General features: G+C 40.8%; 1 protein-coding gene across 1 annotated transcript; it reads right to left on the bottom strand.

The window, feature by feature from the left end:
- Positions 1–408: 408 nt before the first annotated feature.
- LOC126033419 (lethal(3)malignant brain tumor-like protein 3) lies at positions 409–1,760 on the bottom strand. The gene has a single exon (XM_049790409.1). The coding sequence runs from the start codon at positions 1,758–1,760 to the stop codon at positions 657–659; it is 1,104 nt and encodes a 367-aa protein (XP_049646366.1). The 3' UTR covers positions 409–656.
- Positions 1,761–26,016: the final 24,256 nt, after the last annotated feature.

The raw sequence follows: 26,016 nt of genomic DNA, 5'->3' as shown, positions 1-26,016 counted from the left end.
AAGATGCTGGTGAAAAGTAATTTAACATTTCATAATGCGTGCAAAAGTAAAAACACTGATTTAAAGAAATTTTTACAATTCATCAGTCCCAACAAATTATGACAAGCATATAGGCAATATCATGACTTGCAAAGTTATACTTAGCATAATGTTGCAATTCAAAATATGGCACAGTATTAACAATACAGATAACAGTCCCACTGGCTAAAGTTGAGCCAGGTTTTCACTAATTTGGTTTAAGTTGAAATTTGATTATATCAAAAGATTCCTGAAAGTACTGAAAAAGAAACAGTGTACATGAAAGAGAATTCAACAATGTTTACAAAATGCCAAAAGTTCTTACTCAGCCCCCCTTGCCCATAAATAATTAATGAAGTCCCCCTTCCCCCACCCCCAGCATCAAAAAGTTTTACAAAGGTAAATTTAGCTCAGTGAACAGAACCAAAAGATGACTGTTGTTAGACAGTACCTGGTTAAAAGCTCAAGCACTTTCATAAGAATTCATATATATTGTCTCTTGAGGAATATAAATAATCCAATAGCATTGTTCTTGTGAGTTTTGGAGCCTCTCACTTAGGAGTTATAACTGTCCTTGTGCTTTGAATAAAATATGAACTTTAAAGCAGAAAGCTGATGGTATTCAATATTCACCACCTTCAAAGTTCGTTGTGAGAGTTCTTCTCTGCAGCTTTGAACATCAGGATAGAATTGAAAATTTTGAGTGCGGGGCCCAGCTTAATACTCATAATTTTAACAATGTCTGTTTGGGTCATAAGCAGAAATGCTTCTCCATCGATTTGTTCATCTTTAAATACTTTTCCATGCTCTTCACAGCCAGGTAAGCTCTGGATGAATTCTGATACCTCATCAGTGCTCCATTTGGAAACTTTACTGGCAGGGATCCCAGCAACAGTTGGAAGAAGTTTACTCTGTTGTTCCCAGCGCAAGGGCAGACATGGAATGGGGGACTTAAAGGAGAGAAAGACAGCTGAGCGACGTTGTGCCTGCTGTACACTAGGCTCTTCCCGGGCACCTCTGGCTTCATGTGATGTTCTCATTTCATTCTCTGATTTCTCTTCAAATTCTTCTTTAGCATCATCAGCATGCTGTGCTCTGATTTCAGGAGATGAAGAGACTTCATTTGTATCTGTCCTTCTATTTCTTGGAAACGATGGACTGGTTGGAGGCATCTCACCACTTAAGCGGTCTGGGAAAATGCGGTCTTTATTCAAATTGATTTCTGAATAAGGACAGTTGACAGCATTGTGGGGGCCCAGGTGTCTTGCTCTTTTAAAATGGCCAACCCCTTTGCATCCTGGGGTTGAGCATCCACTATGCTCTGTAGTTTCCATTAATTCTACGGGACTTAGAGGAGGCTGAAGAGGATGCCCAGTTTTTGAACACCAGCCTACTGGGTGAATATCAGGAGACTCTGCATCTATCCAGTAATCATAGCAGCTATTCCAGCCATCAAAATGAACTTTTATTCGATGATCATCTGTTTCTGCAACTGTTGCTACTCTAATAAACATGGGGTTTCTTTTGTCTATAACTTCAAGTTTCATTTTTTTCTGGAATCCATGGGGAGGTTTCACTTTAAAAGCTCTTGCAGGAGCAGGTAAAGAATTGGTTTCTTCTAAGTATTTATCCCAAGAAAAATGCTTCACATTTGGATAATCTGGAGGAGTAATAAGAGTTCTTCTGTGTTCTTTACACCAACCTACTGGGTGAATGTGTGGACTAGTTGCTTCACACCCCATCACCAACTATGTGTAAAATATGTGGCTACCCACTTAATCCCTTCACCTAAAAACCATTAGTCCAGACGCTGGTCTTCTTCCAGCTGATGTCTCCACATGGCTTTCTTCCATCTCAATACAAAGTTTTTAAAAACTAAACACAGCTTTACTTTAGTAAAGAAATAGTAGACATTTACTAAATGTTTTTTACTAAATGGTCTTATTGGAGTATTTAGTTTGGTAGAGAAGTTTTTTTTGTTGTTTTTTTTGTTAAAGTTGCTGTATTTTCTACATTTTCTGGGGGCCGCAGGAGGCAAAGTCGGGGTGATCCTTGAGTGCAAAGTCAGCAGTAAGCCTTGAACATTTGGGGGTGTGACCCAAACAACTAAATAAAACAAAACAAAAAAAAGATTCCTCTAGGGCAACATACACAAAATGTTGTATGGAGGGCCGCAAACGGCCCACGGGCCGCGAGTTTGAGACCCCTATTCTAGAGGAAGCAATTACTACATTACTGTACGGGAAGATAGTACAGAGAGTAAGTCACTTTCCTTGCATAAGGCCAGCCAGGTCTGACCAGGACCACTTATGGTTCCCCAGTCCTACCCAGAGTGTTCCCTGAGCACATAGTCAAGTGTAAGCCCTGAGCACAGCCAGATGTGAAGAGGTGGAGGATATTTCTAAAAGAAGAAAATTTTTATCTTTTAATGTACTCAAAACTACACTTTAAAGGGATTTAAGTAACCAAGAGGCCTATAACAAATGCTGGCTTGGTGCATGCAAGCTGAGTGCAAAACAAATATCATACTAAAGAAAATTTTAATGTGAAAACTGCATAAACTTATTTTTTCTACTTATAATGAATAGATTTTGTTCCCTTTAATAGATGATTATAAATATTTGCAATAGGCACTGCTATCCCTATTTTACAGATGATAAGACACCAACAGAGCTACTGATATAAATTTGAGAGGTTAAAATTCAAATTCAATTTCTCCAGTATTTCTTTACATATTTTAAACAATCCAAATGCAAGCCAATAATAACATAATATTCAGATTCTTTTCTATGAGGCAAATCTCACCTTGATATCCATATCTTCTGGCTCTGCACCAAATTAAATAGTCTCAAACTGTCAACCACGTGCCTATCTATGAAACTGAAATCCATTTCACTGTATTTATAAATGGAAAACCTCCCACTGCCTGACACCAAAGCCTACTGTTTCCAGGAGCATGTCTCTGGGTTTGTCTTTTGTTGCTGGGGGGTTGGGACAGATACTCAAATACCACTCCTGGCTTTCTGCTCAGGTATTTGGAAGGCCATATTCATTTGTAGAACTTAAACTTGCAAGACTTGTCAAGGATGCATGCAAGGCAAAGGCCTCAACATCTGTACCATCTCTGGCCCAATGCTTCTATTTTAATCCCAAGTCCAAGCTACCCTTGTCTGACATGCAAAAAGAGAAAAGAAAAAGAACCAAAAGAAATAACAAAGACAAGCAAATTGAAGAATGGAAAACAACATAGAAGGCTAGCAGTGAAAAATGCTTACCAGGCTGGGAGCAACTGGTTTGTGTTTTGATTAAGAGAAAATCCTTTCCAAATGCAGGTCTACCGCTGCTGAGCAATAGCCTATAACTTCTATCTATAGTCTGACAACCAGAATTTCTCTATAATTCAATAAGCTCTTAGTAGTTTCCCAGGGTTCATCCATCCAGCAGAGCTCATTAACAGGGAACTCTAAACTTTTTTCACCACTAGCTAAAATTTTCTTGTTCCTAGCATAGTAGAAACGAGGTTCCCTTTCAAGACATGACTTTGCCTCATTCAATTTCTTCTCATTTCTAGAAGTGGAAAGTAGGCAACAAATAAAATTCAACAGCTAGAAGAAACATCTAAAATAGTTCAGAGTAGTGACTATCCTATGGGGGGGGGGGGCAATTTTATTCCCAGTGAGAGAGCAAGTCATGTTTATCTAAGTTTATCATTAATAATCTACACCTGTACTCTGACACTACTTTCACTATATCTAATGAGTGTTCTGAGTGCCCAAAGAACAATATACGAGTCTTTTCATTCATTCTAGTGAGATATTCTGTGAATAGTTAACTCAGAGCTAATGAGGACAGGGTCACAGATTCAAACTCTATGTTGGCCAATTAGCTTTGCTGTGTTTCAGAGTTCCATGGTCACAGTCAACAACCTTAACCTTGGCTGACAAAGAATTACATTTATTATGTGAAGCATTAATAGAATGAATACAGATATATCACCAAAATCCATCACTATTAGAAATAAAACAATAAAATATTTAAATAGTAATTAGCAATGACAGGTTATTTTTATAATAAGCCAGGCTAGGTTGTGCTTGTTCAAATGTCTAACTCTTTCAGTTACGCAGGGAGATTACAATTGCTGTTTTCCAAATGATGGGAAAATAAACTCAGAATAATTATATGAAGAAAAATCACAAAATCTAGTTAGCTGAGCCCAGATCCAAGCTTTGTTCTAAACTGACTGTGAAGTTTAGATCATTTCCACACAATATAATATGGTATCTGCAGCACGTTCATTTACATAAGACAAATAAAATGTTCCTGTTCAGAGAAGTAGCTCAACAGGCTACATTTCTCACAGAAAAGATCTCCCACACCATAATGTCCCCTGACACCTGCTAAGTGTGAGCCCCCCAAAGAACAGAGCTGGCAGTTGCCCCCCAGCACTGCCAGATATGACCCCAAAGCTCCCCCAAAGTTAATAAAAATGTTAAATGCTTCTAAAAGAACCAATAGTAGTCACTACTAAATATACACAATGCTTTTTTAAGATACTATTGCTGAGAACAAGAGAATCTACCTTTAAAAAAAAATCTTTAATTAAAAATCAAGTAACAAGTATTTCAAACAAAAATCCGTTACAGTACAAAATAGAATCTACTAAACTATTGTCATAGCTTAATATATGAGTTCGTAATAAAAACATTTTAAGTAGCAAGCATAGTCACAGGACATGTCAAAAAAAAAAAAAAAAGAAAAGAAAAAAGAAAACATTTCCTAAACATCTGTAACTGCAGATACTTATAGTCAACTGTTGTTTGAAGAAATTAAAAATAAACACTTCAATTCCTTTTTTTTTTTTTTTTTGGTTTTTAGTACACTTCAATTCTTAAACCTAAGAATTTACTTTATCCAACAAGTAATTTTGTTTTGTTTTGTTTTGGGGCCACACACACCCTTCAATGGTCAGGGGTTATTCCTGGTTCAACATTCAAAAATCACTCTTGACAGGGTTGGGAGACCATGTGGGATGCTAAGGGTCGAATCCAGGTCGCCCTTGTGCAAGGCAATGCCCTACTGGCTATGCTAGCACTCCATCCCAACAAATTAAATTTTTCTCTATAAAGCTTTCTTTCCAGGGCTGGAGTGGTGGCACAAGCGGTAGGGCGTTTGCCTTGCACACGCTGTCGTAAAACGGACCTACAGGACTTGTCACTCACTAGGCATCACTATCACTACATTCAAAAATGAGGATCACTAAGACTTCCAGAACTACCCAGTAGACTGAATTTAGTCAACAAACATGGATTACAGATGAAGACAAAAAAGTGGAGGAAAATATTTTATAATACACTAAAGTCAATCATCAATATTTGGGTTATAAGGAGACATTATGCTCAACTACAAGCTACCATATTCAGTTACAACTGTGTGTATAGTTATAAAGTTATAGTTATAAAGTTATAGTTATAAAGCACCAGTGCACAAGCAAATCCCAACCACCCTTTCACAACAGCATCTGAAAAACTCTGAAAGTAGAAACATCCTAACAAACCTTTAGATAAAATACTACTGCTAAAAAAACAATAGATGATCATCCTTGCAATGATATGCTCTATTATGTTTTAAGTTTGGGGGGGGGGGGTGTTACTTCATAAACAAAAACAAAGAATATTAAGAAAATACATAACTAAAATTGTCATCTTTTAACATTTATCAGTCATGAATTATAATAGAAACAAAATAATGAGCAATTGTTTTAGGTACTCTGAGCTCTTTATGTCCACTCTCATTTAATCCTTATTGACAGGTTGTAAAATAAAGGCTATTTGCTCTATTTTCAAAAATAAACTGGCTCAGTGGTTAAGAAAAAAAAATTTTAAGTTGCCCAAACACATAAACTACAACCCGCAGCAGCAGAATTGAGGACTCAAATACGTTCAGCTTTGTATACTCAACTCACACACTTATACATCCTGAACCCTCAGACCTGCCGGCTGAACAGGGTGGCAGAAGAGTGGTCTGAGCTGGAGGAGAAAGACCTCTCACCCTCCATCACCATCCATCGCCATCCAGCCCCATCAAGGGCTGAATTGCAACAGAGTATTAGTTAAGAACTATTAGTATTAGAACTACATTACCATTTCCAACCAACAACAACTTCAGAATAAAGACAAGACTAGGTATTTATTACCCGAACCCATTTTAAAGATCTGACTACAAAATCTCCCATCTCTACGTGGGGAAAAGTAAGGAGAAAAGCCACCTGCTGGCATTGTGGGGCTTAACTACCAGAAAACACATAGAAGGAACCAGAGTTAACAATAAAGCGGGCAGGGTGCTTGCCTTGCAAGCAGCTGACCTGGGTTGACTCCAGGTATCTCATATAGTCCCCCTAGATCGACCAAGTAAGTGTAATCCCTGGGCACAGAGAGATACAGTATTAAGTCCTGAGAAAGGATGGCTATGACCCAAAAACTAAAAAAGAAAAGAAAAAAAAAATCGGGGGCCAGAAGAGATAGCACAGCAGGAGGGTGTTTGCCTTGCAATGAGTCCGGGTTCGATTTCCGGCATCCCATATGGTCCCCCAAGCCTGCCAGGAGCAACTTCTTAGAGCAGATACAGGAGTAAGCCCTGAGCGCAGTTGGGTGTGGCCCATAAAAAAAAATAAGAAAGAAAACAGAAGGGAACCAACATCTCCGAGAGTTGAGAATACACCCCGTGTTTGCATTCTAAAAAATGCTACACTTCACTAACCCAGCCCGCAGCATTTAGCAGGTGCAGCTTCAGGAAAAAGGACACAAACCTGGGGCATCATCGCTCTCAGTATCTGAGTGGGGCCACTGAAAGCTTTGAGAGTTGGGTCTGGGGGGAAGTTAAATCAGGGGTGTGTGTGTGTGTGTGTGTGTGTGTGTGTGTGTGTGTGTGTGTGTGTGTGTGTGTGTGTGTGTGTGTGTGTGTTGAAAGTTGAAAAAGATTAGGGTGTGTGTGTGTGTTGAAAGTTGAAAAAGATTCGGGTGTGTGTGTGTGTGTTGAAAGTTGAAAAAGATTCGAGGGTGTGTGTGTGTGTAGGGGGGGTCATTTTCAATGTGTGCCTATCCAGGGGGGGAGTTGAAAGTTGAAAAAGATTCGTGGTGTGTGTGTGTGTATGTGTGTGTGTGTGTAAGGGGGGGTCATTTTCAGTGTGTGCGTGGGGGGGGTCATTTTCAGTGTGTGCCTATCCAGATTCGTGCGTGCCGCTGTTTTGGGGAGAAAGAACCAAGTCTTAAAGGATTTTTTTCTCTTGGCATGATGAGGAGCTTCAGACCTGAACACACCAGGGTGCAAGAGCGCTAGGGCATGATCTCCTTTGCAAGAGCCAGCAGCCAGGTGAGAGGACCCAGGTGAGTCCGGCTCCCGCTATTGTCTTCTCCTCTCTAGGCCCTTTCTCGGGTGTCCCAGCTCGAGGGGAGCTTCCCGGTGGTCACGGTCATGGCCGCACAGATCAACGAACCAACGACCGACCAAGACTGCAAATACCCTCGAGGCCGGGCCGGGTCCAGAGGGCCTGGTGGTTGGTGGTGGCTCGAGCGTGTAAAATTCCCTAACAACACGGGACCCCCGAGACACACGAGCTGTCACACGCCCGCCACGTGGGGTGGGGTGAGGGGGACCCCGAAGTTGCAGCAAGCAAGCGGGGTCATTGAGATCGCAGGTGCAAGGGGGCTTCGGCCACTCCTCCCGGGGACCCTCACTCATCCCGAGAGCCAGGCTGATCGTGGGGGACCCGGGGGCTAGCTGGAAAAGGCCGGGAAGGGGAGTGGGCACCCCCAGGGACGCCTGGGGGAAGCCCACCGGTGGGGTCTGAAGCCTGGGGCAAGCCTTGGAGGTCCCTGAGACCTCCTGCACCCCCTCAGGACCTGTTGAGCTCGGAGGGAGGAAGGAGTTCTGGGGGGGGGGCACCCCCACTCCAACAGAGTCCCCAAGGGAGCTCGGCGGGAACCTTCAGCCTCAGGCAGGGGCCCGCCCCAAGCGTCGGGTCACGTGAGCATCCAACCGCCCGGAACTAAAGAGCAAGTTCAATTCAGCGAGTCTCGTCCGTCCCCGGTGCGAGAGGAGAAGAGATAGCGAGTTTTGCCCCATTACGAATGCGGAAGGGAAGAAGGGAGAAGGAGGGAACGGGGCTGCTCATTACCCGGGGCACCCGCCGTCGCTCCGTGCTTCTGCCGCTGCCTCGACGCGCGAGCTCTTCCGCCCGCGCCGCTGGGGCGCGCTCCAGGCCGCAGCCCCGCCCACGCGCCCAAGGCCCGCGCCGCGCGGAATTCTGGGCGTTGTAGTCCCGGGCGGCCTCTAGTTGGCCTCTGGCAAGATGGCTACGGGCTTGTCAGCTTCCTCCCTCCCTCCCTCCTCCCCTCCCTCCTCCCTCCCTCCCTCCCTCCCTCCCTTCCTCCCTCTCTTCCTTCCTCCCTCCCTCCCTTCCTCCCTTCCTTCCTTCCTTCCTTCTTCCTTTTTTCTTTCTTCTCTTTCTTCCTTCATTCTTTCTTTCATATAAATATTTAGGCACCTTAATTGCAAGCATGTTTGTAGTTGGTTTTCAGTCATAAAACAGAACACCCCTCTTCACCAGTGCAACATTCCCACCACCAATGCCCCCCTCCTCCCCCTACCCCTGCTTGTACTCTAGACAGGCTTTCTATTTCTCTCATTCTGTAACATTGTCATGTTAGTTGTTAGTGTAATTATTTCCCTAAAAGAGTTCACCACTCTTTGTGGTGAGCTTCAAATTGTGAGCCAGTCTCTTCCAGCCTTTAACTCTATTGTCTTTGGGCCTTGTTACAGTAATGTCTTTAATTTTTCTTAAAACTCATAGATAGTGAGACTATTCTGTGTCTGTCTCTCTCCATCTGTCTTATTTCACTTAACATAACAGGTTCCATGTACATCACATGTAGGAAAATTTCATGACTTCATCTCTTCTGGCGGCTACATAATATTCTATTGTGCATATGTACCACAGTTTCTTTAGCCATTCATCTTTTGAAAGGTATCTTGGTTGTTTCCAGAGTCTGGCTATTGTAAATAGTGCTGCAATGAATACAGATGTGAGGAAGGGATTTTTGAATTGTATTTTTGTGTTCATAGGGTATATCCCTAGGAGTGGTGTAGCTGGATCATATGGGAGTTCAATTTCCAGTTTTTTGAGAAATCTCTATATTGTTTTCCATAAAGGCTGGACTACACGGTATTCCCACCAGCAGTGGATAAGAGTTCCTTTCTCTCCACATCCCCACCAGCACTGATTGTTCTTGTTCTTTGTGATGTGTGCCAGTCTCTGTGGCATGAGATGGTACCTCATTGTAGTTTTGACTTGCATTTCCCTGATTTGTTTGCTTTCTTGTCAGACTAGACCATGGAACTAGACCATGTCACCTAGGGACATGGTCTCCCCACATTCCCATTCAATCGTGTCAACTCTCCTCTTCTCTTCACTGTCCAATTCTTGAAAACAGTCCTTTGGTCTCACCGTCTCCACTTCACCCTCTGCAACAACACACCTCTGCCCCCATCACTCCGGGAAAATACCCTTGTTGCATCTTTGTATCCTGGACAAACTCAGTAGAGGTATTTTCAGGACCTCTGATTTAAGCCTAAGGTTCCATTTGATGCTGTTGAACATCCTTTCTTTTTTTTTTTTTCTATGTCACTTTGCAAGTTTTCCTTCTCCAGCCATTCTTCGCAGAAAGAATTATTTTCCTAGGCCAGCTCCTAAATATTAGTGATCTCCAGAATATAAGGCACTAGGATGGGGGACAGAACATGCTTACTCCTTCTCTGTATTATCTATTCTAAAATCCCATGAGCATTCCAAATGTAAGCAACTTAGAAATTAAGTTATGCTGTCTTTCCTAGACACCAATATTCTCTTCATCCTCCAATGTAGTAAATTCATGAATCTTTTGCACTTACTCTTCAACCTCCAGAAGCTCACCAGCTCTTGCAGATTTTATCCCCTGCATAGCTCTTGAATCTGTTTCTGCTTCACACCCATTTTGCCTTCTACTCACTGCACTGCCTTCCTTACTGAGTTCAGCACCTCTATTTAAAGCTCCAGAGTGGGGACCCAAGCTATAGCATAGTGAGTAGGGTATTTGTCTTGCACACAACCAACCCAGGTTCAATCCCAGAGTATCCCACATGGTCCTCCAAACCTACCAAGAGTAATTTCTGAAAGCAGAGTCAGGAGTAATTCTTAAGTGCCACTGGATGAAGCCCAAAAACAACAAAAATAAATAAAATAAAGTTATAGAGTACTATCAGGCCCATTTATGCAAACAGGAATATTCATCATATTGAGCTTTAAGCAAAATCTAAAAATGCCCTGGATTGAGATTAGAAGAAAAATAGAGACCTCAAGCAAACTCTTTGGATGTTTTTTTAACCTACTTTGGATATCAGGCCCTCACAATTCTCTCTTCCTATGTTGCAGTTAAGAGGTTCAGAGAAGGGAGATTTAGCAGATCTTAATGTGTTGAGCTTGGGCTTTTTTTTTAATTCACTAGGTAATTCAGTCTTTCAACTAGAACACATTTTTGTTGCCTTCTATGTACTTGGCATTGTGCTGAGAAAATAATAGTGAATAATAGAATTTAAACTCTAACATACATTAGAATTTATATTCTAATAAAATTTATATTCTTCACTAATAGAATTTATATTCTTTTAGAAGTAACTGATATTAATCAAATTATTCCACACTAAACAAAAAGCAAAAAAAAAATCCTAAATCCAAAACAACTACAAAAATAAACCAATTGTGATAAGAATTTGCATAAAAAGTAATTCCCTTTACATTTCCCTCTCCCATCTCCCCCCTAACCCCTAGATGGAAATTAGCAGCTTCAATCTAACTAGCAGCCTGTCAAAAGCTTTCTCTTTTCTGAATCTTTGTCCTCTTTCCTCTAGATCTAGATCTATGAATCACTATATTGAATTGCACTCTCATCTTTGCTGCCCTTCTGTTTAGAAAAACACTTCTTTCACCTTGACTAACTTCTTCCCTAATTCTCCTCTGTTGGACTCCAGAGCAAACCCAGTAGGACACCAGCCACATGGAAGGATTTCTGAGGGTTGAATTTAATCGGGTGAAAACTGCAATGAAGGCAGGCATCAGCTGTGTAAGGAAGCCAGAAAGAGTTGAATATGGGTTACTGGAAGCATAACTCCCTTAGCAAGTGTAGTGCGATAGGGTCTGAGCCAATATATCCATTCTTCAAAAACACAGTTCAATTATCACCTCCTCCAGAAAGCCTTTGCTGTGCTCTCCCAGAACAAACTGCTCCTACTCATTATACCCATACTGATCTCTTTTCCAATAATACACCTGAGCCACCTCATACCAGGTGAACTGTCAACTATTAAATATTCAGAAAATTTGAAAGTCAGTCTTTAAATCATTGGTAATTTGAAATCAGCTGTGAGGGAGAGTTTGTACTACCATAAAAATCAGCTAATGACAAATCAAGGTCCTTTATATTTGAGGAGAGGGAGAATCAGTTTACCAACATATCACTATCTGTGTCATGCCATTCTCTACATTATATTACTCCCTTGTTAAGCAAATCCCTTGCAACAACTTCATTTAGCAAGTGTCCCTTAATATTTACTATTTGAGAACTTATATTGGGAAGCCATAGCAGATATGGCCCAAGAAATGGGTTCCAGAGGATCTTGTCAAAAGGCTAAGTGAACTCTTTGCATGAGGAAGCCTGGGTTTGTTTTCTGGCACCACATGGCCCCCCAAGAACAGCCAGGAGCAATTCTCATGCACAGAGCTCCAGGAGTAGCTTCTATGGCCAGGTGTAGCTCCAAGCATATGATAAAAAAAAAAACTACTCCATGACTATGAGTTGAATGACCTGTGACAAAACATCACATGAGGGGCCAGAATGGTGGTGCAAGCAGTAGGGTGTTGCATGCGCTAACCTAGGACAGACCTCGGTTTGAATCCCCAGCATCCCATATGGTCCCCCAAGCCAGGAGTGATTTCTCAGTGCATAGCCAGGAGTAACCCCTGAGTGTCACCGGGTGTGGCCCCAAAAGAAAACAAACCAACCAGCCAAACAAACAAAAAACCAACATCACATGATAAAGCATCATGTGTTTGCGATAAAACATTCAGATAATGCACATGGCTGGGTTAGTGCTGGTGGCAGTAGTGGTGCTCATCGGCCAGGACTCTAGTTCTGAGCCTAACTCTTGCAAAACATGAACACTACCACATTTGAGCCACATTCCTAACCAGCCCAGCATGCTACATTATTTAAATAAGGTGATGAATGAAAATTTCTCTAAGGAAGTAATAGTTCTGCTGAAGCGCTGGAGAATGAAAATTATGGAGAGAAGAGTGTAGATACCCAATAAAAAGTGTTTCAGCCAAAGAAATAAGACTATATAAAGAGGTGCCCAGATAAAACATTATTTCTGGATGTATCTCAGAAGATATTTCTGGGTGATTTAGCATAGAAATCATGGATTCAGTAAAGCAGACTGTCTCCTTTCTTCTGTGGGTGGGCAGCATAACATCCATGAGGGCCTTAATAGAACATAAAGTTAAAGAAGGCAAAGTTCATTCCCTCTTGCCTACTTGAGCTGAGACTTTGGCCTATTGATCCCTCTGCCCTTTATACCATTGGTTCCCCTGGTTTTCTGGCCTTTTGTCTTGAACTAGAACACTTCTCTTCCCTGGGTATATAGAGACAGAAGATGTGGAGCTTCTCAGTGGACATAAAACTCTATAATAATTTAAGCCAAATCCTCACAATAACTATATGTATTTTTATATCTTATACATAAATCTTTCTCAAAATATATCTTATTATATATAAAAATTATCATATGCATATTTGTGTCTCTATCAAAATGATAATATCAATATATGTATTATAATTGATATGCATATCTCTATAATGTATATACATAAAATATATTAATATAAACTTGTATACATGATTACATCCCATTGTTTCATTTTTCTCTGGCACACCTAGAGTGAGTGATTCAATCTACAAGACATGAGGTAACTGGAACCGGATGTGCACAGCCTTAAGGCCATGTTAATGTTCTTGAATTATAGACAGCAAGAGATTAAACATGGACTGGGGCTGGAGATGAAGCTTAGTGGTAGTGTTCATGCTACACATATATAAAGCCCTGCACTCACCACCACCCCAATAATTGAAGGATTAATATTATCTGAGTCTTACTATTTTTCCTTGCAGGGACTTGCCAGTCAGTAGAGTTATCAAAACCAGCTCTGTGTAAACTGTGGCTCCAGGGAGAGAATTCACTGCCTTAGGTTTGCTATGGACTCTTCTAAGCCACTGACATACCTTCCAGGAATTAGTTTCTAACTAGGAATCCCAAGCAGAAGTGCTATGGGGATCCTGGAGCATCAGGGTCAGCACAAGCCGTAAGCCATCTTCTGGGTCCCTGGTAATTACTATTTTGGTGGTGGTGGTGGTGCAAAGTGTGAGTTCACTGGCTCCAGCTGTGAGGATAAGAAATAATGAAATGGGGGCCAGAGCAGTGGCATAAGCATTAAGGCATCTTCCTTGTGTACGTTAGCCTAGGACAGACTACGGTTGGGTCCCCTGGCATCTCATATGGTCCCCTAAGCCAGGAGCTATTTCTGAGCACATAGCTAGGAGTGACCCTTGACCATCACCGGGTGTGGCCAAAAAACAAAAACAAAGAAATAATGAAATGGAGATAGAGAAAAACGATTGAGTTAATAGCTCCCTAAGCAATGCTGGAAATGAACCCCTAGTACTGAACTAGAAATTGCCTCTGACTACTTCCAATATATGTCCCCAAACTAAACAAGCAAAGATAGAGTAAAACAAAAGAAAATGTGAACTAGTAAAGAAGTGTGAATTTGACAGAGACTTTGCGTATTGAGTCAATAGGACTGGTTGATAGAATAGATATAAGGAGGACAGTCTGATAAAATGTAGGACTTCAAAGCAGAATTTTCTACATTTCTAGCGCTTAAGAAAAAGGTCTGATGCATGGTAAGTATTCCATAACTGTTTAGTGAAATCCTCCAACCCAGCCACTAGTTTTCTTCAGTCACTGTCCCCTTGCTTCATACAATTCTTCCTCTGTTAGTTTCCTTAATGCATACTAGAAGTTTGTGCCCCTGCCTCTGGCACACAGACTGATGAACAGAACCAGAGTGCCCTTGCCACCCCCCTGTTTCTGATTTCTGGCTCATACCTGGTGGCACTCAGGGGTTACTCCTGCCTTTGTGCTCAAAAATTGCTTCTGACAGATTCAGGGGACCATATGGGATGCTAGGAATCATACTGGGTCCATGTGGGGTTGGCTTGTGCAAGGCAAATGCCCTACTGCTATGTTATCACTCTGGCCCCATCTCTTTGGGACCTCTTAATTTTAATCCCATAGGTGGCACCCCTGTGTAATTCAACAACCAAATCACTGTGCATGATCTCAACCACCAAACATAGCAATCTAGCATCCACATATACTGGGAGATTTTCATGGCATTCAAGCCAGTTTCTGGACAGGGGTAAGGGAGGAAAATAGGAGGGAGGATTTGAGGTCTTGGAGCAGATTGAGGCTAGCCTGAGGTCACCAGAGTAGCTGCTGGGACAGCGACTCAAACCTCAGCCCTTGGACTCCCCAGGGGCCCTTTAGCCTTGGAGCCACATTGTCGGTCGCATATCACTCAGCCCATCGATAAAAAGCTAAATTCAAAACGGTGACTTTGCTTCCTTGAGTTTCTCATCTGTCTCAGTTACTATTGTTAGAATACTTCACATTAACATAGTATCCAATATGTGCTCAGGGCCTCACAAAATACAATAAAGGAACATGAAACCAAAGGACCTTGTTCTTTGCTTCCTAACAGAATAAATATGGAATGGCTGGTTTAAAGGGCCCTGAGCTCTTGGACTGAAATGAATGCAGTAGGGTCTGAAGGTAGGTAGCCAGTTTACACCAGTTTACAGCCAAGTGTACTGAATGTGGTCCCGGCACCAGCATAATGTGTGATGGGTTGAACATAGCATCCAGATACATGCACTCCAAAACACATAACCCCTGGAGAGTACTCCTGAAAAAATGTGTGCCAGCCACGACTAGAAGGAGAGACCTCATGAGCATCACAACAAAGCACTGTTTAGGCCCACTGATCCTCATGACAACAGTAATGAAAGAACAGAGGGTGGAGAGAAGAGAAGAGGAAAGGGACAAGAGAAGGGATGAAGAAGAGAGGAGGGGTTAGGAAGGCAGAAGAGAGAGGAGGGAAGAGAAGGAATGGGAAGGGAAGGGAGGGTAAAATAAAAAGAGAAATAAAATGATCCGTGATGAATTTGAGATAGAAGTGCTTTCTAGGTTCCTAACTTTGACTTGAGGGACAGAATTCTGGCTGTGCTTCAGAATTAAGCAGTAGCTTTTCATTGATCTCCTGACACACATCCCTGTTCTCCTGAAGTCTTTACTTTCTCCAGCTAACACTTATGATCATTATAAGTCTACAAAAATGAACATAGTTTATTCTAGTCACATGAGAATGAGAGGTCCCCCAAAGCAATATGGAATAAAACATGCACTTGTGCAAGTAATTTTTTCTTCTTACCTAGAACCAGAAGTGATGGAGCAGCTGACTTCAGAAATATAAGTTAGGGAAGGGGTCAAAGCTGGGAGTGACAGCAGTTAAGAGAATCATCATATGGGACTGGAGAGGTGGCGCTAGATGTAAGATGTCTGCCTTGCAAGCACTAGCCAAGGAAGGACCACGGTTCGATCCCCCGGCGTCCCATATGGTCCCCCCAAGCCAGGGGCAATTTCTGAGCGCTTAGGTAGGAGTAACTCCTGAGCATCAAATGGGTGTGGCCCAAAAACAAAAAAAAAAAAGAGAGAGAGAAAGAGAATCATCATAGAGATGGACTAGAATAAATAAATAAAAGCATTTAACAAGTTCTGGATGTATCCCCAGGAGCTGTACTCAGCCCTCCACATACCTACCTGAGCCAGCCTCATCATGTCTGTAAAGTGTAAACACTTATCACCATATTTCATACTGGAAGTGGTAGAGGTCCAGAATTCTGCAATCCAGGAATAACAAAAGCAGATCAAGACAATCTAGCTCCGAAGTATGAGCTTTCAACAAAATCATGTCACTGCCCTTGTGGCGCTCATGGTACACATCTCCTTGGACTCTAGATTAAAAGGAGTAACCTGCTTCTCAGATTAAGGTATTCTTTCTAACCTTTGTGCTCAGTGCATTAGAACATAGTTGTCTCCAATTTAGTCTCCACAGAGACCACTTGAATAAGGCAGAAGAGATCATGTCAGCTGAGGTCATTTCACAGTCCCCTGTAGTTTCACTATCTGCCAACTATTATATCATAAGGATCCAGATGGTATAAAAGATGGAAGAGACAATCACATGACAGAGTCTAAATGAAACTTCCCCTTAGAAATGTGGGCCCTAATGTGATAATTCTTTCTTTTTGTGACATTCGGCCAATTACACAGAGAGGTATCCAAATTTTTCTTGGGTTCAAAGAGACTTGAATTATTTCCATGTGACTAGAATGAATGTGACTTTCTAGAGTTGTTTGGATTCTTGGCATCTGAGAAAGGAAAAAAAAATCAGGACATTGAGGGGAAGCAATCAGTGAATATCTCTCATATAACTCGTGATAGGGCACTGACACACAGCAAGGACTCTGACCCACCAATTTAAGTTAGGAACCCAGAAAACTCTTCCAACTCTAAATATAACTACCTTTTAAAACGTATGACAGCAGCTATTGTTTAGATTATCCCTAGGATTATGAGGCCACAGTCTCTTATTGATTTAGCCATACTGAGGTGGAATCCAGGGCCTTATACAGGTACAGTAAGTGCTTGGTCACACCCTCCAAACCCATATCTGATATTCTGATGACCTACCAACGTACCAACACTTGACCTCAACCCTGAGCACCTACATACAAACATGCATACAGTCAGTTTTCCTCTATCAAGACTATTCTATCTACCTCTTGCCTTCAAGATATATAATGACTAAACTATCCAGTGCCACAATGCCAGCTTTGAGAAAATGATTTGTTGATATATGCCTATATTCATTTTGATTTGGAGACTATTTGAATCCTTAGAGAAATAACTAAGAAATAGTCTAGGGGGTTGGAGAGATGGTACAGCAAGTAGGGCATTTGCCTTGCATGTACCCAACTGGGTTTTGATCCTGGTATCCCATCTGGCCCCCTGAGCACTCATAGGGTAATCCCATATGAGTTATTCCTGAGTGAAGAACCAGGAATAACTTCTGAGTATCACCCATTGTGGTCTACAAAAAATTTTTTTAATTTAAATTGTTTTGATTTACAAAGTTATTTACAGTGGGATTTAGGACATGCAATGTTTCAGGACCAATCCTACCACCAGTGTCAACCTTCCTCCACCAATGTTCCCAGAGTGAATCTCATTCCACCACCCCGCACTCATTTTTTATATTGTTTTTATTTAAACACCATGATTACAAACATGATTGCAGTTGGGTTTCAGTCATACAAAGAGCACCCCCTTCACCAATGCAACATTCCTACCACCAATGCCCCTAATCTCCCTCCTCCCCACCCCCTGCCTGTATTTGAGACAGACATTCTACTTCTCTCACTATGAACATTGTCATGGTAGTTATTAGTGTAGTTATTTTTCTAACTGCATTCACCACTCTTTCTGGTGAGCTTCATATCATGAGCTGGTCCTTCCAGCCCTCATCTCTGGGCATTATAACAATAATGTCTTTTATTTTTCTTAAAATCCATAGATCAATGAGACTATTCTGTGTGTGTCTCTCTCCCTCTGGCTTATTTCACTCAGCATAATAGTTTACTTGTACATCCATGTATAGGAAAATTTCATGACTTCATCTCTCCTGATGGCTGCATAATATTCCATTGTGTATATGTACCATAGTTTCTTTAGCCATTCATCTGTTGAAGGGCATCTGAGTTGTTTTCAGAGTCTGGCTATTGTAAATAGCTCTGCAATGAATATATATTAAGGAAGGGATTCTTGTATTGTGTTTTTGTGTTCCTAGGTTATATCCCTAGGAGTGGTATAGCTGGATCATATGGGAGCTCAATTTCCAGTTTTTTGAGGAATCTCCATATTGTTTACCATAAGGGCTGGACTAGATAGCATTCCCACCAACAGTGAATGAGAATTCCTTTCTCTCCATATCCCCACCAGCACTGATTGTTCTTGTTCTTTGTGATGTGTGCCAGTCTCTGGCTTGAGATGGTACCTCATTATTGTTTTGATTGGCATCTCCCTGATAATTAGTGATATGAGGCATTTTTTCATGTGCCTTTTGATCATTTGTATTTCTTCTTTTATAAAGTATCTGTTCACTTCTTCTCCCCATTTTTTGATAGGGTTAGATGTCTTTTTATTGTTAAGTTCTGTCAGTATCTTGTATATCTTAGATATTAGCCCCTTGTCTGATGGGTATTGGGTCAATAGTTTCTCCCATTCTGTGGGTGGATTTTGTATCCTAGGCACTATTTCCTTTGAGGTGCAGAAGCTTCTCAGCTTAATATAATCCCATTTGTTTATTTCTGCTTCCACTTGTTTGGAGAGTGCTGTTTCCTCCTTAAAGATGCCTTTAGTCTCAATGTTGTGGAGTGTTTTACTTACTTGTTGTTCTATATACCTTACAGTTTCGGGTCTTATATCAAGCAATGCTAGAAAAGAAATGGACATTATAAAAACAATCCCATTCACATTAGTGTCACACAAACTCAAATATCTTGGAGTCAACTTAACTAAAGAGGTGAAGTACCTATACAAAGAAAACCACCAAATCCTGCTTCAAGAAATAAAAGAGGACACAGGAAATGAAGATTCATATTCTGCTCATGGATTCAGAGGATTAACATCATTAAAATGTCAATACTCTCCAAAGCATTGTACAAATTTAATGGAATCCTTCTAAGGATACCCATGACATTCTTCAAAGAAGTGGATCAAACAGTCCTGAAGTTCATTTGGAATAAACTCATACAAATGACTAGAGCAACCCTTGGGAAGAGGAATATGGGGGCATCACTTTTCCCAACTTTAAATTGTATTACAAAGATATAGTAATAAAAACAGCATAGTAATGGAGTAAAGACAGACCCTCAGATCAGTGAAATAAACTTGAGTATTCAGAGAATTTTGTCCAGACATACAATCAATTAATCTTTAATAAAGGGGCAAGAAATGCAAAATGGAGCAAGGAAAGCTTCTTCAGTAAGTGGTGTTGGCACAACTGGTCATTCACTTGCAAAAAACCAAATTCAGACCTCCATCTAACACCATGTACAAAGGTCAAATCCAAATGGATTAAAGACCCCAGTCAGTTTCTTTAAAATAACAAAATAGTATAACAACTTCTACTATTTATAATATTAGAGTTCAGCTCTGACTAAACCCATTAACTATTTCTGGGCTTTTTGGTTCCAATACAGCATCACTTGTGTCTTATTTTTCACCTATTTAGTACCAGTAATGGGAAGTGTATCAAATCACAGTTCAAGACTATGCCAAATTTTGAGTTGGAAGACAGGGTGAAATATGGATGAGAGAAAACTTGATATCTAGGACTCTGAGCATGTTTCTTATAAACATATAACCTTAATTGAAGCACTCTGTTTATTATAATGAATATATACTTAGATAAATCATAAAATATAGCCCTCCATAGCTGCCTACTGCACTGGGCAATCATGAAGATTAAGTCTTATAATGGATGGAAATTGTCTTTAAGCTATAAAAGTCTAGCAAGTTAATGGGGACATATAATTATACCAAGTTGTGATCATAAGGGACAAAGATAAGTAAGGAACAAATTGATTTCTTTTATTTCAGTGCTAATACATTTTTTTCCTTAAGAGAGTGGTAGAAGCAAAGTGACCCTAATTCTTTCAAGTTATTTTCCCCAATCCTAGAGTCTTTTTTTTTTTTTTTTTGGCTAAAAGAGTCATTTAGCACAGAAAACAAAACAAAACAATCCATAATTCCTTATGGATTGGTAATACTAGGCACAGTGCCTTACACAGCTCAGAAACTTACTAAATACTTGCTACTCAACAACAACATCAAAAAAACATCAACAGTTTGGCTGGACACATTCCAGAAAGTTTCATTCTCATGACCTGGAATGTGTAATGAGTCCCACACATCACATTGATTCATTTGACCCCACAATGCAAGAAGCCCAACTCCAAGCAACCATAAATTTCTGCTCTCAAAATCTACTTTGCTATTTCATACTTCCTTCTTTGCACATGCTGCCTGCTATGCCTGGAATACCCCTTCTACCTCTATTTGCATCAGGAGCCAACTGACAGCACCTTTACAAAACTTCCTCTGTTTCCATGGGCTAGCAATTGCTTCTTCCTCTTTCTTCCAAAGAACTCTCAATCTTAGTTACAGTGTTCCTCCAAATAATTTTTTGGGTATGTCTCTATCCATTACCAGGGAATATTATAACTAAACATGATGCATCACACATGAACCAACACTTGTTCATTGGATAAACTGGTCCTCTATCATGTTAGGCAAGATGGAAAGGAAATTGAGGAAAAACAGCAGGATCAAGTAACTAAAATTTAGCAGGTTTTTTGAAAGTATCAGAAATCAAAACCAGAGCTTCACCAAGGCAAAATATGTACACTACTACTGAGTCACCTTCTCAGCCCCCAACAGCTCTGACTTTTATTATTCCCACAAGACTTTCAGACAGCTGTTGCACTACCACTGAATTCCTTTATCTCCAAAAATAAGTCTTCAAAATGCACAGGATGAATTAGTTGTCTAGGAGTAGGGAGAAGTTTGCAAAGAATGTTTCTTCTTGATCTGGTTCCCCTGCCCACCATTATACTGGTTCTTTAATAATTAAAGATCTTTGAAGTGAAATAGTTTGTTTTTTTGTTTTGTTTTGTTTTTGCTTTTTTAAACCACCTTCGCTGTGCTCAGGACTTACTCCTGATTCTGTGCTCAGAATTCACTCCTGGTGAATCTCAGGGACCATGTGATGTTAGGGGTCAAGCATAGGTTGGCTGAATGCAAGGCAAGAAATGTACCCATTCTATTTTCTCTTGGCCCCCTCATTGGTATAATTGGTGTGCCACTTTTAATCAAATGATAATGTTTCTGTGCCTTTTTTTTTAATGTACAAAATAATAGCATGTGACATCACGACTGTGGGCAAGGACTGCTTCATTATCAACTAAATAATAAATTCTGTGTCAAGTGCCCCTCTCCTGGCCCCATAATAAGTGTTCCATATATGAGAGCTGATTAACGAGCGGTCCAGTCTTAAAGATGACAAACTCGTTCTATTTAAATCTTCAGAAGCTGGATTTGGTCCAGGGCATCTTGTGTAGGGAGGGGGTGTTGGGGTCACTTGAGTTCTGTCTGGAGGATCAGACAACTGGTCTCGTTGACCTTTGGTTTTCATCTGGATCCATCCCTTGCCAGTTGTGGCCCTCACCTAAGCAGCTTATCTTCCCTAAGCCCCATGTCCCCGTAGGGCCAGCAGTACTGAGCTGCCTCACGAGGGGGTGCCGAAAAGATCAATTCGTGTTAGCAAAGTGCTTTGGAAATGTAACATGCTAAATATTAATGGGCCTCTCTGAGTGTCGGGAAATGTGCAATCTGAACTCTGCTCAGGGCAAGCTGAAGTTGGGGAGGGCAATTCTGGGCAGCCTGATCACCACATCCTGGGTCTAATTGGGAGCTGGTGAAGGAATGAGAGCTTGGGGGATAAGTGGGGGCTGGGCAGAGCTGCAGGAGGACAGCTCTAGATGGAAGGATGTTCTGAGGGAGTGCCCTATGTACAATAGAAATATGGAGTGGACTTTGGGCAAACCCAGAAAAGGCCTCAGTCTTTCTTTTTGTAAACAGGCAAGCCCAAGCTCACTACATACTCTCTCACTCTTATTCCTCAATGTAGGAGGAGATAGTCAGTGAGGGACTCAGTCATCTGAGTTTTTATTCTGTTCTCAGCCTTTCAAGCTTTATGATGGGAGATGATGAGAAACTTATTTAACCTTGACCAGAACTCTCAATCCAAAGTCCGAGTGTGGCCACAGAAGGACACTCTACCATGCTGTTGCTTAACAGTCTTGGAGTGAGGCATTCTCAAGGACACTGCTCAAGTATCCTGTCTTCCAGGAAGGATTTCTTAGATCCATGAAGATGAGCTCCTCTTTAGAGCTTTCCTTTTGCTTCATACTTGTTTCTGTCTGTGCCCTGTAACCAACATGGTCATCATTTCATACTCCCCTCTTTTTAGCTTGTAGCTACATACATGATCAAGCTTAGGTAAGGCAGACAGTAGGAGTTAATAGACAAATAGAAACAACCAGACTCTCTCCTCCACTCAAATTAGAATGACAAAACATCAGATTCTCTGCTTGCTCTGAAGAATCTTGGATGATACTAAATAGCTGCCCACAGAGGTAACCTATTCATGAACCTACACTGGTTTTCTCTCCTATTACTTCCTGGGGTTACTGCCTGACACTGTGCTTGCCACACTGGATGAGTTTTCACTTTCTATGAGTTGCTAAAGGGAAAGTTAGAAGCCCTTGCCCACTCCAACTCTTTATCCTGTGTTTTTGTGTTGTGCCTGGAACAAAAGTGTTTAGTAAATACTGGTTAAATAAATGAATAGAACATTGGATTGAAGTAACAGTACCTGAGTCAAGCTGAGCAGTGCCTATTTTTCCTTTCAGCCCCGGAACAGATTTCTGTGCCAGGATTTAGAAAGAAAACAAATTTAGGAAGAAAACAAATAGCTGTAGAATTTGAACTTTCAAATACTTTCCAATATCTGAGCTTTCCAGATGTGGATCAAACTTGCTGTAATTTTAGAAGAAGTCGAAACCAGTTTTACTTGCATGGCAGGAGGCTCCTTGGAATCCAGCTTTCTCACCCCCAGCTGTGGCCCCAGGGTATTCATCACTTTGGATTGAAAAGCAACTTTGGCCATATATGGCAACAAATGCTCATTTCTCCTCATGCCAACTCCTGAAATCGCCTCTCTTTTGTGTTTTTTTTTTTATAGTTAAAAAATTGGCTGGCTATATTTCATGAATTTTCTGCAATGTTGCCCTTCTTGCTGACCCCCCTCACACTATCTCAATGCTACAGGAAAGGAATGAATATGAATTTATAAGGAAAATGTCCAAAAAGCTGGATGTAGAATAAGTCAGTGTTCGAGGATCAAAAACACTTAGTAGGTTTGTTTTCAAAGGACATCAAGATCAGAATCATCGCTGGAATGTAGAAGGTTGTGGGAAGGGGTGTGGAAAGAGGTATTATATAGATAAAGATCTCAATTTATTCCCATCTGTTTCTTTTTTTTTTCACTATCTCCTTTCTTTACAGGAAACCTTGAACTATAACTTACAGCATCATTAACATAAAAATATATTTCTCAGGGGCAAGAGTGATAGCGCAGTAGATAGGGCAGTAGCCTTATATTTGGCCAATCTGGGTTCAATGCCTAGCATCCCATATGGTCCCCTAAGCCTGCCAGAAATAATTTCTGAGTGCAGAACCAGGAATAGTAACCTCTGAGCATCACCAGGTTGTGCCCCCCCAAATAAATATCATTCTAGCAGAAGAATAGCACCCCAATAAATTACAGGGAGGTAGTGTCATACAAGGCCAACTATTGGCATTTGGAAAAGAAAACATAGACATAGATAATGAACAAGCAATCATAATTTAAATAGTCTAGAACATTCTGCCTGCCTTAATACTCATTGATCACATGCTCCTGTATGAGCATGAGATGAGATAATAAACAGTTGCTAATATCAATTGAAATATTATGTGATGAGTATTAATCTAAGGACTTCATATCCCTTAATTAATTAAGTCATCCATGTAGGTAGATATCATTGCCTTACTTTAGATATGAAGAAACCAATACATTAAGAGGTTGAGTAACTTATATAATCATATAGCAAATACTTAAGAGGTGGAGATAGGGTTAAAACTTAGACAATCTAATTTCATCACTCACTAGACTCAGTTTCTCAATGATTTCTAAGACAATAAACAAGCTAAGAGTGACGCAGGTGTTCAAAGATTCCTATCTATCATATTGGACAGCTCCTCAAGCAGACAGACTAATTACTTGGGTGCACGTCTGACATATCAGGCACTTAATTGTGATGAAAAAAAATTTTTGTTTTGTTTTTTTTTTGGGGGGGTTACACCCAGCAGCACTTACGGTTACTACTAGCTCTGTGCTTAGAAATTGCTCCTGGTAGGCACAGGCTACCACAGGGGATGCCGGGATTCAAATCACCATTAGTTCTGGATTGGCTGTGTGAAAGGCAAACGCCCTACTCTATGCTATCTCTGGGGTTTATATATATATATATTTGGTTTTTAGGCCACACCCAGTGATGCTCAGAGGTTACTCCTGGCTATGCACTCAGAAATCGCTCCTGGCTTGGGCGACCCTATGAGATGCTGGGGGATTGAACCTCTGTCCATCATAAGCTAGCGCGCATAAGACAGACGCCCTAACACTTTATGCCACTGCATTTAAAAGAAATTTCAAAAATATGTCATTTCAGCTCTGTATGCCCACTTAAGTTTGTTATTTCTGAAGCAGAGAGAGAGAGAGAGGAGAAAAGGAGAGAGGAGAGAGAGAGAGAATGTGTGTGTACAGAAGGTACACAGTTGACCCTAGTTTGAATCCCTAGTACTATATATATATATACCCTGAGCACTACCAAGGGTCACTTCTGAGCACAGCATCAGGAATAGCCCCTTTGCATGGATGGATGAGGCTCTAAAACCAAGTATACTGTAATAAAATTAAAATAATCTTCATGTCACATAAGAGTCTTCTCTTCAAGTCTTGATTCCTAGACCCTAGAGGAAAATCTTCCAGGCAGCTGAAGGAATTTGTAGATCTCAGAGCTGTATTCAAATTCTTTAAAAAAAAAAAGTCATGGGAAGTAGAAAATGCTACAGTATTTCTAATCAGAAACTATTTGAGCTCATTTTTTCAAAAGATTGGACTTGTTTTTAGAAACTGCAATCAAGTATCCTGGGTATTACTATTAACTACTTCTAGAGTTTTATAACTGGTGATAAAAATATGAACTCTTTTATTTACTCCACAAATGCTTATTTGGTACCTGTTATATTATTTATTTAACACCTATTCTTAGTTCTGGAAGTAAAGAGAACAAAATAGATACAATCCATACTTTCCTAGAGCTTATACTCTTCTGGGAGACTGTCCATTAAAAATATAATTACAGGTTCAGTTAAATATCTCCAATAGAAGAGCACCCAGTTAACATGCACAAAGCCCTAAATTTGATTCTCTACACCATGAGTTTTTCTGAACACCACCAAGTGTGTCCCTGGTGGTCCATGAGCACTACCAGGTGTAGCTGTGCTGTTCTGCAAGCACCACCAGTCCCCAAGTACTGCCTGAAGTGACCCCTATATAAAAGAGAAAGAAATATAATGATAAATTCAGGTAGTCATACTTGCTATTGAGGCAGGGAAAGAGAATAGCAAGTGGCAAGTGAAGGTAGATTTTAGGATTTGCTTTGTAACTGACAACTGAACGGAGATTGAATGAAGCAAAGGAGCAAATCTGAGGAAAGTGAGTTTCCTAGATGAAACACAAAGAATAAAAGTTCTAAGGCAGGTGCTTGATAGGGTCAAGGGGCAGCAATGAGTCTATGTGAGCAGAGCAGGAAGTACAAGATTCCTGGACAATGAGAAGGAATCGAGACTGGCTCCTAGGATCCATTAGCCACACTTAGACTTTGGCCTCAATATTAGAGGAAGCTTAGAGCTGTACTAAGGCAGCCTTGGAGGGTTTTGAGCAGGAGAATAATTATGTTAGACCATGATTTTAAATGGGATATCTATGCTGGGTAGACACAA

This window comes from Suncus etruscus, chromosome 17, assembly GCF_024139225.1.
Source record: "Suncus etruscus isolate mSunEtr1 chromosome 17, mSunEtr1.pri.cur, whole genome shotgun sequence".
NCBI lineage: Eukaryota > Metazoa > Chordata > Mammalia > Eulipotyphla > Soricidae > Suncus > Suncus etruscus.
Note: the sequence above shows the minus strand (reverse complement) of the source record. Positions and strands in the feature narration are given on the sequence as shown.